Source organism: Rhodamnia argentea, chromosome 2 (assembly GCF_020921035.1).
Source record: "Rhodamnia argentea isolate NSW1041297 chromosome 2, ASM2092103v1, whole genome shotgun sequence".
NCBI lineage: Eukaryota > Viridiplantae > Streptophyta > Magnoliopsida > Myrtales > Myrtaceae > Rhodamnia > Rhodamnia argentea.
Genome location: NC_063151.1, coordinates 4879672 through 4892991, shown reverse-complemented (window position 1 = coordinate 4892991; position 13320 = coordinate 4879672). Strand labels below are relative to the sequence as shown.

Genomic DNA, 13320 nt, shown 5'->3' with positions numbered 1-13320 from the left:
CGGACCCTGAGGAGACTATTGGGCGAAGCTCGAATCACCCTCGTCATGTTTCGGCATCATAATCACGATGCCGTATGGAGTGTCATACACCGTCAAGAGAAATAGGATCAGCTTCCACGACATGAGAAGATGAAATTCAATTGTGATGGAAATAATCACTTGATTCTATGTAACACATACGTACTGAAATACTAACAAAAGAAGTCGGGACTTGAGCAGCTTTAATCGCTTCTGAAGGTAGAGGAATTTTTTGTAGTCAGAAACTTTGAGCTGATTCATTTAAAGCCCTTTTGTTCTTTTAATTGGTTTAAAAAAAAAACATCTAACGATATTTATCTCTTGAACAACAAACGTGCATACGAAAGAAACGATGTAACACAAGACCGATAACCTAGATGGTTTTTTGTCTGACGACTCAGCCCGAGCAAAACACTCGCCGCCCACTTGCGATTCTGATCGGCGATTCTCCCTCTAGATTCTTACTTCTATGCCTTCCTTTAGCAAGTGCTCCTTCACAGACTGAATCGACACCTAAAATCACAGCATCGAAGAAAGGCCGCAACATGAAAAACAGAAGATCAAAGTGAGATACCAAAAATTTTCTAAAAAGGAACATTTTTCGCAAGGTTACCTCCTTCCGGTGGAATATTCCCGCAGCAAGCGCGGCGGATGCATTGGTCTTCTCGAATACCTCCGAGAAGTGCTCAACAGAGCCCGCGCCGCTACTTGCTATCACGGGGATGCTCACGCCATCAGAAATCATCTTCAGTAAATCGATATCAAATCCTTTTCCTTGACCTGAGAACGATGCAAATCGAACATTAGTATCACGAGCACAACAAAACAAAGAAAGTTGCAAGAGAAACTAACCAAAGGACTTAGTACAAATTTGCAAAATAAGACTGATAACCAAGGAAAAGCTTCTACTTAACAGTCCAGCTTCTGAAAGGATCCAAATAGCACATGGAATAGAGCACAGATTTCTCACCATCACAATCAATGCAGTTAAGCAATATCTCTCCAGCACCCAACTCTTCAACAGCCTTTGCAAGCTCATAAGCTCCAATTGGCCGACCTTCTCGTCCTCCATTGACCTGTGGGAAAACAATCAACACTCGCTCAATTGATCCTATGAGCGGCCATTTTTTAACACATAATGCAAATGGGAATATTATTATCCAGAGAATAGCAGTAGGCAAACATCCTTAGACATCACTTGAAGGATTGCGAAACACTTGATAACCCTTGGCAGGATACTTGCCTTAACTTGTTCACAAATATCAAAGGAATTCTAATTTTCATCTGTTCCAAGCTCACCCATATTTCGTAGCATCTGTTTTTTTATCACTTTCCTGCCAGTGCTGCTTAGATAATCACATCTATATTAATGTCCACATTTTCCAACTCAATCTTCAAAGTCAATCCTTCTAGTTCAATATATGATGACCATAGTAAACACAGAAATGTAATTCAAACTAGATAGCTAAATATTGACAAGTGAAAAATAAAGTAGCAAAAGAAAAGCTTACCGTACACTGGTACCAAGCATATTCTTCTCCATTTGGACCTAAGACAACATTGAAGTACCAAGAAATTTATATCGAAGTAACAAGAAACATCACACGAACACAAACACAAACATTCCTACTCCCTCTAGGCCTAAGGTATCCACATTCAAAGGTCAACTATCAGGCAAAACATCTTCAACAGTGGACAGGGTTTCATGCAACCGAATGATTTGCATACTCGAAAGTCAACTATGAAAGGGTGCATTATGAAGTAGGCGTATACCTGGATTTGTTACCCTTGTAGATCTGAGCTCCACATCTTTGGGACTATTGATGTACATCCTACGAGGATCTATGCTCACCACCACTGCCTGGCAAAAGAGAACCAGACAAAAAATTACTTCAAATACATTCGTGTGCATACTCGAATGCTATATCGCTCGACAAACTGTCACTTGCCAAATTTTTGTACTCCCTTAGCAATGACACTGAAATGATAAAAGGGACAAAAGGGCAGGCTCTTAGTGGTAGATAACAATAGAATCCACCATCAGACCATCCTATTTTATTGTATCGAAACAATCTAAGGAAGCAGAAGAAGATTTTTAAGAATCTCTTCTAACAGATGTTGGTAATTGGATGATAATCCGCTGCTGCAGTAACTAACCAATGAATAAAAGAAGCTTGTACGAGTTAACACATCTATAGATAGTTCAACACAAAAAACGAAACCCAACACGAGCTCAAAGGCGAAAATGTAAAATCAGTTCAACATTGGTTGCCCTATCAAATGACTTTCCAGTGCACTTCAAAACATGCCATCAACATGAGTGTTTCCATATTCATGAGTCCTACATATAGATCATAACACTGCACCTTGAGTAATCCTTAGTTAATTCAATTCCAATACTGGCTGCTTATCAGTCTTAAGTATTGATCACATATATATGACCACAAACAGAATCTCCTGGAGTTCAAGTAGTGATACCAAGCATTTGTGCATAAACCAAGGCCAAATACAAAACCGTTTTGAGAATAAGATAAACTACGTGCGTAATTAAGCAAAGAAATTACCTGATTCCCATAGACTCTAGATATCTCTTCTAAGCTGCTCTTTCCACTCTTCATCTATGAAAGGTGGTCCACAAAGTATCAGCGGAGGAGGAAACATGCTTATGTATCAATATCTACCAAGAATGCTCATGGTCAAAAAACTTAGAAAATGTCCCATACTCCTGTTCTTATATATTCTTCAGCAGCATAAACCGCATCACTGCCTATAGAAACCTTATCCGCCCCAGATCTAAAATATTCTGAAGCGACTTCTAGACTGGAATAGTACCTGCAAAGTTGTCGAAATGTCATTTAACCTGTCGTATTTTTTTCTAACTGCAGTAAAACTGAAACATGCCCGAATCAGGGGCCCAAAATTCAGAATATATGGAATAGATGCATGGTAATGGATACACACTTAAAAGTGTATATTACTCTTGGAACACCTCCAAGTAAATACCAACCTGCCATTTGCATCTGTGAAATCTCTAATTCCACCTCCAACGGTTAGCGGTACAAAAACATTTTCCGATGTGTATCGCAATACCTAAAGCCCATTGTGAAAACAAAGAATAAAATGACAGCATCAGAGGGAGGAAAACAAGAAATCTGCCATGCCTTCCATATGAGTACTGCAACCACAAGTCATATCCAAAAGAAATGAACCTGCAGCATTGGTAAGTCACCCAAGGGGAAGTCGCGGAAACCAGTTATATTCAGAAAACTGACCTGCCACCGATATTCAAAAGGAATTACTAGTCAAACAGTGGACTATAAGCATCAAAATCCTTCGTCAATTAAGAAATCATACTTCATCTGCTCCATCCTTGTAATACTGCCCAGCAAGGTCCACAGGCTTGCCGAGGTTCCTCACCTGTAAGAAAATGTAATTTGAATGCCTAAAAGTAGCAAAACTGTGATCCTCCTACCACATAAAATTCCGTCAAAAGTACCATGAATGTATAATTCAGCAAAGTGAGACTTTCTGCTAAAATCCCAGGAGATTATATAGAACGTCAAATTGCCTTGCAGTCCATAGCCCCCTTTGAAGGTATAATGTAACTTTTAATATCTGTATGGAAATATAGAGAATACTACTCTTTATTCGGTGTACGAATACTACTCTTTATTCGGTGTACAGGGCTTCTGTTTATGTCTTAGTTTTTTTCTTTTGTTATTTCTCCTCATAATTTTTTGTGCAAGAATTTACCCCTTTATGTTTAGTGCTATGTATTTCAACCAACAGAAAAAGAGAGATGATTAGTTTTACACACCTCATTCTCTTCCGTATGCTCTCTTACATCGTATTGGTCGCCTTTGGTAACAACGAGATCTCCCTTGTCATTCGCCCTCACATCAAGACAAGCGATTACCTGAGAAAAGTCGTCACTAACCCAGATTAGAGACTCAATCATAACAGAGATACAATGCTCAACACCCACACAATTTGCAACAAACTAAGGCAACAGCAAGTTGTATAGTATAGTTCAAGGGTCATTTGAAGAGGGAAAAGCCATTCAGAAATCCCCAAGTCAAAGAATGTTACCCTTTTTGCAAGTTTTGAGGCATTCCCTTCTGGAGGCTTCTGTCTTCACATAATTATTCAGTTGTTAGATAATTTGACAGATAAGCTCAACACATTAGATGAGCAGATTTCATAGGCACAAATATACCTCTGTTATGTGTGACTTTGGAGACAAGAATCTTCTCAATACCGTCAGACCCACATCTGAATATTCCATATCAAAGGAATAGGGTAAGTCCATATGAGATTGCCTTTATCATGTCATATTTTTGCATCATGAAGACTAAACTTGTCAAGGATGGTTTGATATGAACAATTAAGGAGATTTTCTATTTGCTGTTAGTACTATCCATGCACATAAATCAGTCCAAGAATATGAACTAAAGGTAAAAATCCTAATATTGAGTTTCCTACACATTCCTAGAAGAAAGATTGCAGCTTAGAACATCCCCTCATAGTAAACACACACACTATAAATTAACAGATTAAAGTGAAGCAACTCAAGACCAATTACAATTTACCTCCACTTTTCTCTGGGTGAAATTGTACTGCATGCACATTCCCCTTCCCTACAGAAGCTATGAAATTGTCGCCATAATTGCAGGTAGAGGAAACCCAATCCATGTTGTCTTTTGACTACCCACCAAAAACATAAAAAAGAACACCGAGAAAAGGAAATAAGTTAGACAATCTGACACAATAAACCTTTAAAATTAGCATCATACACCATAGGAAAAATCAGAAAACGAAGAGAAGCATACTGGTATGGCACGGTAGGAGTGAACGAAATAGACGTGGCGATTTCCAATATCATCCAAAATTTCAGAGCCTTCTCTAAATTTCAAGGCATTCCAGCCAATGTGAGGCACTCTCAAACCACTGGATGCATCAAAGCGACCAACCACTCCAGGGATTATTCCAAGACCACAGACTGTTGTAAAAGTAGCTATCATCAAGATGGGTATTGACAGATTATACCGTTGATAATGCCATAACAATAAAAAAAAATGAACTTTCAGATCTAGTTAACTAACCATATCAATACTCAAATAAGCCAATTCATTTCTCTGAGACATTCGCCACAGCTGTTCAATTTTCATCCTCACCATTTACCTCTGTTCCATGAACTATAAGCTGGTATGCTCTTTATATAGCACGGTTTATGCAATGCAACTCTAGAATGATACTGTATTCTAGTGTTTAGCCATGCTGCTCTCAATCTTAAAGCCTAAAGTGTTGCATTTAAAATGAGAATACAATCCACTAAAATTTGTGTAAGAAAAAAATCCATTCCGAAACTTAAGGGAAGAGAAAAGAAATAACAAAAGCATGATCTTCTGACCTGGGCCATTCTCCTCACTTGACTCAAAGAGTAGTTGCAGTCCAAGACATATTCCTAGGAAGGGGCGATCTTCCATAATATAAGTACTGAGAGCTTCAGCCATCCTGGAATTGAATTTCTCAAACGTTAAAAAAGTTCTCTGGTCCTGGCACCTGAGTTACGTGATTTTATGAATACAAGCTAGCCTTCAATAGTCAAATTGCGTAAAACTTGGGAAGACACACAACTCGCACGATAATTAAGACACAAAACACCAGAAAGAAAACACGAAATGGTCCATAGTCAAGATAATCTTGCTAGAAGTATTTCAACTTCGAAAGTTTACTATGTCTGTTGCGTCATGTAAAAGAAAATTTTACAAACCATTGTTGATCAATCCTAAAGATAAACTCATAGATTGCAGTAAGCTGCCTGGAATATACCTCCAAAAAAGAATAGTGGTCCTTCAAATCTTCAATATATAACTGTTAGGAGATAAAGTGGGAACAGAAGCATACCCTTTCTTATTCAACACATCCATGGCAGAAGCAAATGCCCCAACGCCTGGGAAGATGAGGCGATTTGCACCCAAAATATCTTCTGGAGTTTGCACCTATACATGTATAAAGGATAAGAAAGTTCTAGACACAAAGAAAGTCTCAGAATATTGATTAAATCAAAAAGAAAGCCATAGTTTAGCACTCGTGTGATACTTAAATTAGCAGCAAAGCTAAAACCCCAACAATGCAGCCTGACATTATACACGAAAAACGATTGAAGAGAACGCAAAAGATTGAATCTTTGGCCACTCATCATGATGTGTTTCACTTTGCTTGTAGCACATTACGTCAAGTAATTGTGGTTGGGGGCGCTTTACTTGAAATCTCCATCAAATGAAAAGACCAAAGCAGAGAAGACAACAAGATTACATCTTTAATGTCGAAGCCGAGATAGCGAATTGCATTCCGGACGCTACGGACGTTGCCAGCACCATAATCAAGCAGAGTCACCACTGTAACAACACCAACACAAGCATAAAATACTGAGAACGAAATACTCCCACAGAGAGAGAGAGAGAGAGAGAGAGAGAGAGAATGGTTAGTGCGCACCAGAATCTCCTCCCCGAGAGGAGGCGCGAACAGAGAAGGTTCTGGATGATTTGAGCTTGAGGCGGGCTTTGTTGAAGCGAAAGTAAAGGAGAGATTGTGAAGTAGAAGAGGATGAAGATGGTGGCGAGAGTGATTTAGACGCGAACGCTGAGCCAAACGGCGCCGCCTCCATTTGCAGAAAAAGCTGTCTGTAGTCTCTCTCTGAGATGCTTGGTTTGATTTTGCTTCAAGTAGACTTGAAAGAGAAGAACAATTATGTTGGACTCCGCAAATATATTGGTCCGAAGGGCACTGTACACTTTGCTCCTTGCGTCTCCCGTTAGAGAAAAAGTCTTCGTGGGAGAGAATTCACACTTTTTCTTTGTTTGAACAAAATTCTATTTGTTGTGCTATTTTCGGATGACTATTTAAATGATTTCATCAAAGTTTCATTTGAACTTATCGAAAATTTCGGAATCAACGCCGACTACTGCCACGATAGTTTTACGTGTACAAAATTCTAAGTAAAAATTGTACACTTAATCCTTGTAGTCTTTTAATGTTCAAATTTGGTCCATCTACTCCGTTTTTGTGACGGTATGAATCCTCATGTCATTTATTAGTGTGATTATAAGTCGATTTTGACACATATTCTAAATAAGACTTAAATGATATTGACCAGGATATGTATGAATACGATCCTCGTAAATCTCTTGATAAGAGATACTTCAAACGAGTCTTTGTACGGATGCATGTAAATCTTAACTAGTAATGATGCTTACTTATGTTGTTATTTCTTCCAATGTGACAATTTTGTGCCAGATTTTCTTCTTGGTAACGATGGAAAAGAATTAGGATGGGCAATTCAAGTTCGCGAATTATAATGATCATAACAAGTCTGTCATTGAAAAAGTTAATATTTATGCTTGTCAAAGTTTCGGATCAATTCATGTCACGTTTGAGTTTGCAATATGAATATATTAGTTTGTGTGAATTGCCAGCCCTAAAAAGAATTAAAAACGAAAAAATGAGGCATTGTGTATCGACGTCTTTCTCCCTTCTTTAACAGGATGGAGATTCAACAGGTGCTCCGATTATAGCATTAGTTCAATCTCTCTTGGTCCGTTGCAAATGATTATGGTATTGTCAATCCCATTCCAACTCAACGCCACCCGGAAAGAACAAGAAATTACAGACGGAAATCGTCCCTTGCAAGGAAAAAGAGCAGCAATAGTAAACACTTCTCTCAGGAAGTAATAGGGCCAAGTGAAATCCGAGATAGCGTACCCCCAATGTCAAATATGTACATCACTTATTTGGAGCATCAGGTTAAAAGTACCCAGAAAGAAAACCAAATCATCATGCAGCTTTGGCAAATCCAACTCTCAGGTTGCCATAGTCAAAGACAGTATGATACTGACCCATGAAGACGTCGCCCAGTATCCTGCATCAAATGTAACTAGCTGGTGAGGAAAAATCTATTAAAGAGCACCTGAGATTTACCTCGGTCCATTGTCATCCCAAACTATTAGTCAGAAACCACACGCACCAGAGAGGCCCTCTTGGAGGAGGAACATCCAAAGCTGTAAATCCACTTATGCATTGAGCCGAGTCTCCATCCCCTACCTTCAAAACATACTGATGGCCCGAACGCGTAAGTTAGAAATATGAATCACAGAGCAAAAGGAGAAAGGAGCATGCGAGAGAAAACAATTTTGTGTTCCCTGCTGAGTGAGCATAAACTCTACTTGACCAAGCCAAGACAAAATGAGCATGACCTGAGGAAGCTACTGAAGGTGCAGGGAGGAAAACATTCACATACTTCAAGGCTGTTACTGCTTTTTCTATAAGCAAACAGCTGTCTTTATGCGATGCTTCCACTTTTCTCCCATGGTCTCTAACACTCCAATCGCCCATTGTTCAGTAGATAGACAATCATACACTGGACAACCAAATATCTAAGTGCAAACATCTGGGAAGTTCCCCCCTCACTTCCACTTAGGTCTCTCAATGATCATCGCGCATTTTTTCCATTTCATATATCAAATGTGTGTTTTCAGAAAAACATACATCGAATGAGCCCTATATCAAGTTGATATACCAGCCCGTGCCTGGTTTTGCCAGGGAAGCATCCCTAAGGGTATCTGTCAATTATAAAGTAACACCCACCGGAATATAGTATCTACCTGAAATTTGCCCTCGCATTAACTTTCTTGAAAAGAGGAATTAACCTGCCCATAGCTATTCGGAAAAGGAACTAGAAATAATGAAATGCCTAATGGTCCACGATCTCTAATTATATAATCAAAGAAAAAATTGAAGAGAACCACCTACACAACTTACAATAAAAACCAGAAAACACATAGGGTTGGTGACAAAGAAAGACCAAGAACAATCACCAGATTGCACCATACCTGCGCAGGGGAGAGATCAAATACCCTTCCTCCAATTGTAAATGAGACATTGGGCATGGTAGACAAGCCAGCACAATCAACAGCAGATTCTCCCATTGGACTAGGCAATCTACTGCAAAGCTGCACAAAAATAAAAATAAAAAGGAATAAATGAAAAGAAGAGATAATCACAGATGGAAAATGGAAAATTAAGTCATATCACCTCATTTACATAGCTGAGTATTCGATCCTGCGTTTCATTCAGCCGAAGTTGGTTCTGCATCCACACAACAGTCATCTCACATGCAGAGCACATTTCATCAGTCAAACGAGCAGAGACTTTCTTATCTTTTGCATCCACAACACTCTCAATGCCCATGCTGAAATTTTCCACATTAATGAAACAATAATCAAGCAATATCAATCAGAACAAACACACTGGAAGGAATTAGATATCTGATTGTGACTTAAAAAAAGAAAAACAGGTGTCCAAACTAACCTAACCCCTCGAGTACCATCAAACGTACATAATCCAATCTCTGAGCATATTTTATGGGGCTCTTCCTGCCACGATATGAAGCTATGTGTCAGAAGCTCAACAAGAGGATCCAGAATCATATAAATTATTTCTATATATCATTCAAAGAATTGGCATAGAAACTTTGTATAAACCTTTGCTGAAAGCATCTGAATAATGGTCTGCCCATACTGTGCAACTACAGCCTTGCATTCTTCACTGACAACACCCGCGGCTCCAATAGCATGGTTGACTTCAGTGATGATAGTCTACACGTAAAAGCACATGAATAATGGGTTGAAAGCAAGGAAAGTCACAAACTAGGTTAGAAGACATGCCCTCAAGTTGCAAAAGTACAAATTTACAGCAACCGAATTCAATGAACAGATAACCATAGAAATTGGCCAAAGACAAAGAAGACAGACTATGCAAAAGGAACTGAACCACTTGTAACTTCGCACTGCCGTTTATGTTGTTCAGTAGTCAATTAAAAGAAGCACTAATTGCTATGTTGGTGACAAGAGGGGTCAGATGAAAATTTGCATAGAAAATGCCCAAATATTAAGTTTTCCTTTCTCTCCCTTCTCACAAAAACTTTGATCCCTTTTTTCCATTTTTCACCCAAACTATTATTGCGACCCTTTTCCCTCTTTCCAAAGATAGCATAAAGGATACTCAAGATAGACAAAGGAGGAAAGGATTATTAGGTTTCATCTCCATGCGATTGGTAGGTAAATTATCTGGAAATAAAAGACAATCAACAGACACCAGAGACATCACACACATAAAACCTGATACACACCGTTGGACCAGCCATCAGAGAGGTCCCTGAATCCGCAATTGCTGAACAGCCACCAGCACAAAATCCTAAAATTCATGTCAGAAAGTAAATTTGGTAATTTCGTAAGAAGTTATTCATTCAACAAAAATACTGAGAATGCAACAGTAATGTTACGCTCACCAGTTGTTTTACCATCAATCAGAACATCGCCCATATCAAACTGCCAGTGCAAACAAACAGTAAGACAATCTTAGAAATAGAAGAAAGATATGCCTCATATTAGTAGTGCCATTAAATAGAGCATGTGTACTGACCTGCCAATACCCTTTTCGGGTCACAGGAACATATGTGTGCTCCCCTTCATAGTGATTGGGATCCACCCCACCAAACACAATTTCACCTCCCTCTTCCTCCTCAGCATTACGATTAAACCAAAATGAGAAAACTGGGTCTTTGATAATCCCTTGATTGACCATGTTATACCTAGAACAGAAAGTACAAGGTTCAGCATTCTTCTGCGTGCAGTTTACAACACGTTTCAACAATGAATATCTAGATGCATTTAGCGATGTCGCACCAAAGAGGCACTGCATTCCCCACTGAGATTTCTTGGAACCCAAGACCAAGGATGCCATCAAACTTGGCCACCAAGAAAGTCAAGCCAGGTTCCTTGGTTGCCTCAATAAATTCCTAGATAAGAGTAGACCAACTGATTTGAACAAATCCAATAACAAGGAGGGAGTCACCATGATTAAATTGAAGAACAGAGGCATTAGATACCTGATCCTCCACTATAAGATCACCAACTTTCACATGATCTTGACTAAAAAACCCAGAAATGGATCCAGTGCCATAATGTATATCAGCTGATTTCCCTACACAATGGACAAGAGCGAAGCAATAATTTGAAAATGCTGCATCAAGGACATTCTTTGTATTATCAGTTCCACAGCATATAAGTAACAAGGGGAATGACGGATTTATATGCTAGGAATCATGTAAAGCTAAAGGCACAACAATGCAAATATTGATCATTTTCCGGTCATCATATACTCAAATAAACAATGTCAACTCTTTGGCCAGGCTGGATGAGGAGTAATGAGAAAATGTCACCTGAACATATCATGATGATACTGATCATTTTGATCAAGGAGCTGCCAACAGTATCCGGCTCATCCACTGAAGTGGGTGCACTGCTCTTTGAGCAAATGTACCATTTATGCAGAGAAAATTATCTAAGATGGTGGGTGAAACTCAGTTTAAATTGCATGTACCATAAATAGACAAACAAGTCTGACATCTGAAGTTTTCCTATGATCGTCCTTTCTGATACTCTAAAACATCTAAATTACAATGGAGAGAAAAGTGCAAAGTGAACAAGAGGCAGAACAAACCATTTTTCTTGTAAGTACTTGACCGGCTCGACTTGTATCTTGGATGCATATAGCAAGCAATCTGCACCAAATTCAGGTAAAATAATACATGTTCAAAACAAATGGTAGTTAGGATAAGCGATAAGGTCGATTGGATTGGAGTGAAGAAATGGAACTCAAAAGGCAAAACTCACAGAGAAATGGCACTTTGAAGAGGGAACCCACAAATTTGAACTGCCTGTGTCGAAAATCACCGTGAAGTTCTGCAGGGGAGTACCTACACCAATCTCACCAAAATATTGAGCATCCATGTAATTTTTTAGGGCCACAACATCAGAATCCCCTGAGTCTCTGAGGTTCCCATTGAGATGATGCTTCCCAGCAGAAGGCCTCATTAATAGCTCCCCTTCATTAAGATCAAGCCTAGCAGCAATCCGGCTGTTCTTATCAAATCTCCTCCTTTTGAGTCCAATGCGAAGCAATCCATCATCAGATGCAGAAAGCACCACAGGGAACAAGAGCAAGCAACCCAAAATAGTCACCGTGACTGGATTTAGTTTAGTTCCCATATCTCAAACACTGTAAGAGGAAAAACCAAAGGAGCTTTTAGTTAAGACGAAACAAATATAAACTCCCCCCAGAATTGCAACTTAATAATCGAGGTCAAGATCAAACAAGATGAAACATTGGATACACGATCACCTTTGTCACCAAACACTCACAAGAACCAATGACTAACTTTGTCCTGGTTGGTTGACCAAAAAAAAAAAAACTTTGTCCTGGTTGAAAAACACCGATATCATTGAAATTGAGCTAGCAAGCAATTTCTCAAAGCCAATACTCTAGGAATCTATGATCCTTCGCAGCAACAGGAGTAACAGACAGACTTATATAATCGACAAGATGCACGAGTTCGCGCCAACGTCATACTCCGTGGCAGTCATGACGATGGGAGATTCTCGGCACCAAAAATTCAACCGAAAGATAAATTTTGAAAACCAATTTAGAGTTCTAGGATCGCAAATCGACACCAAAACCACGAGCCGATCTTCGATCGACCACAATCGTAAGACAAGAAATTCCAACAACAAGCCACATTGCAAGAACGGGGTTCCACAATTCCCAACACCGTTCCAGTCACTAGTCAGCAACAGACGAAGCAAAACTCGCAACAGGAGATGACCCTCGTTCTAGGGAAGATCGGTGAACGTACTGAATCAAAATCCGCAGCGATGGATGCTCAGAACTCGACGCAATTCGCTTACAGTTCGAGGGCAGAAATGGATCGAGAAGGAAATTCAATTGTGGGACTTCGCACCAAGCTCTGCGCAGTTCTCTTTCTTGGAAGGAGGAAGAAATGTCCTCGGTCTGCCGGTAACATAGGAAAATCAGGACCGTCCACGTGTCCGCGACGCGCCGCTGGATTGCCATGAAGATAGGAAATGGGACACGGTGTTTGCTGTTTTGGATTATTTTTGTTCTTTTTCCTTTTTTTTTCTGGTCGAAATTTTTGTTCTTTTTCTTACTCGCGAAGGAACAATTGAGAGTTTTTGTTCGTTCCCTTGGCTCTCTGGAAAAATCGAGCTTTCAACGCTTGCGGTTTTCTTGAATAACTTACCGAAATATTTTATTATCTTTCTCTTCAATTTATTATTATTTTTATCATGTTAATTGACAAAGCTGTCTTTATTTCAATTATCTCTAATCAATTTCACAATACAAATGCTCCATTACGCCTATATCAGTTCATCATATATTATT

The 13320-nt window shown here is 39.3% G+C and overlaps 2 protein-coding genes across 4 annotated transcripts; both read right to left on the bottom strand.

The window, feature by feature from the left end:
• Positions 1-349: 349 nt before the first annotated feature.
• Positions 350-6827, bottom strand: LOC115749928 (imidazole glycerol phosphate synthase hisHF, chloroplastic-like). The gene is made up of 19 exons (XM_030686970.2): positions 6517-6827; positions 6337-6419; positions 5926-6020; positions 5429-5532; positions 4848-5017; positions 4608-4722; positions 4235-4290; positions 4108-4146; positions 3836-3934; positions 3373-3435; positions 3228-3290; positions 3026-3108; positions 2742-2850; positions 2583-2636; positions 1792-1879; positions 1530-1567; positions 989-1094; positions 632-798; positions 350-531 (listed from the first exon to the last, which is right to left on the bottom strand). Exons 1-19 carry the CDS (start codon positions 6686-6688, stop codon positions 472-474), a joined length of 1764 nt encoding a protein of 587 aa, XP_030542830.1. The 5' UTR covers positions 6689-6827; the 3' UTR covers positions 350-471.
• Positions 6828-7566: 739 nt separating this feature from the next.
• On the bottom strand, positions 7567-12975 carry LOC115749929 (aspartic proteinase A1-like). 3 transcript variants are annotated; one of them, XM_048274333.1, is made up of 14 exons: positions 12825-12975; positions 11754-12138; positions 11581-11641; positions 10967-11061; positions 10764-10876; positions 10501-10669; positions 10367-10406; positions 10208-10272; positions 9561-9674; positions 9388-9452; positions 9112-9268; positions 8910-9029; positions 8045-8133; positions 7567-7939 (listed from the first exon to the last, which is right to left on the bottom strand). In XM_048274333.1, exons 2-14 carry the CDS (start codon positions 12126-12128, stop codon positions 7855-7857), a joined length of 1548 nt encoding a protein of 515 aa, XP_048130290.1. In that variant the 5' UTR covers positions 12129-12138; positions 12825-12975; the 3' UTR covers positions 7567-7854. The 3 variants fall into 3 exon arrangements, with proteins under 3 accessions (XP_048130290.1, XP_030542831.1, XP_030542832.1); XM_030686971.2 differs by having other exon boundaries at positions 12773-12927; XM_030686972.2 differs by having other exon boundaries at positions 12701-12896.
• Positions 12976-13320: the final 345 nt, after the last annotated feature.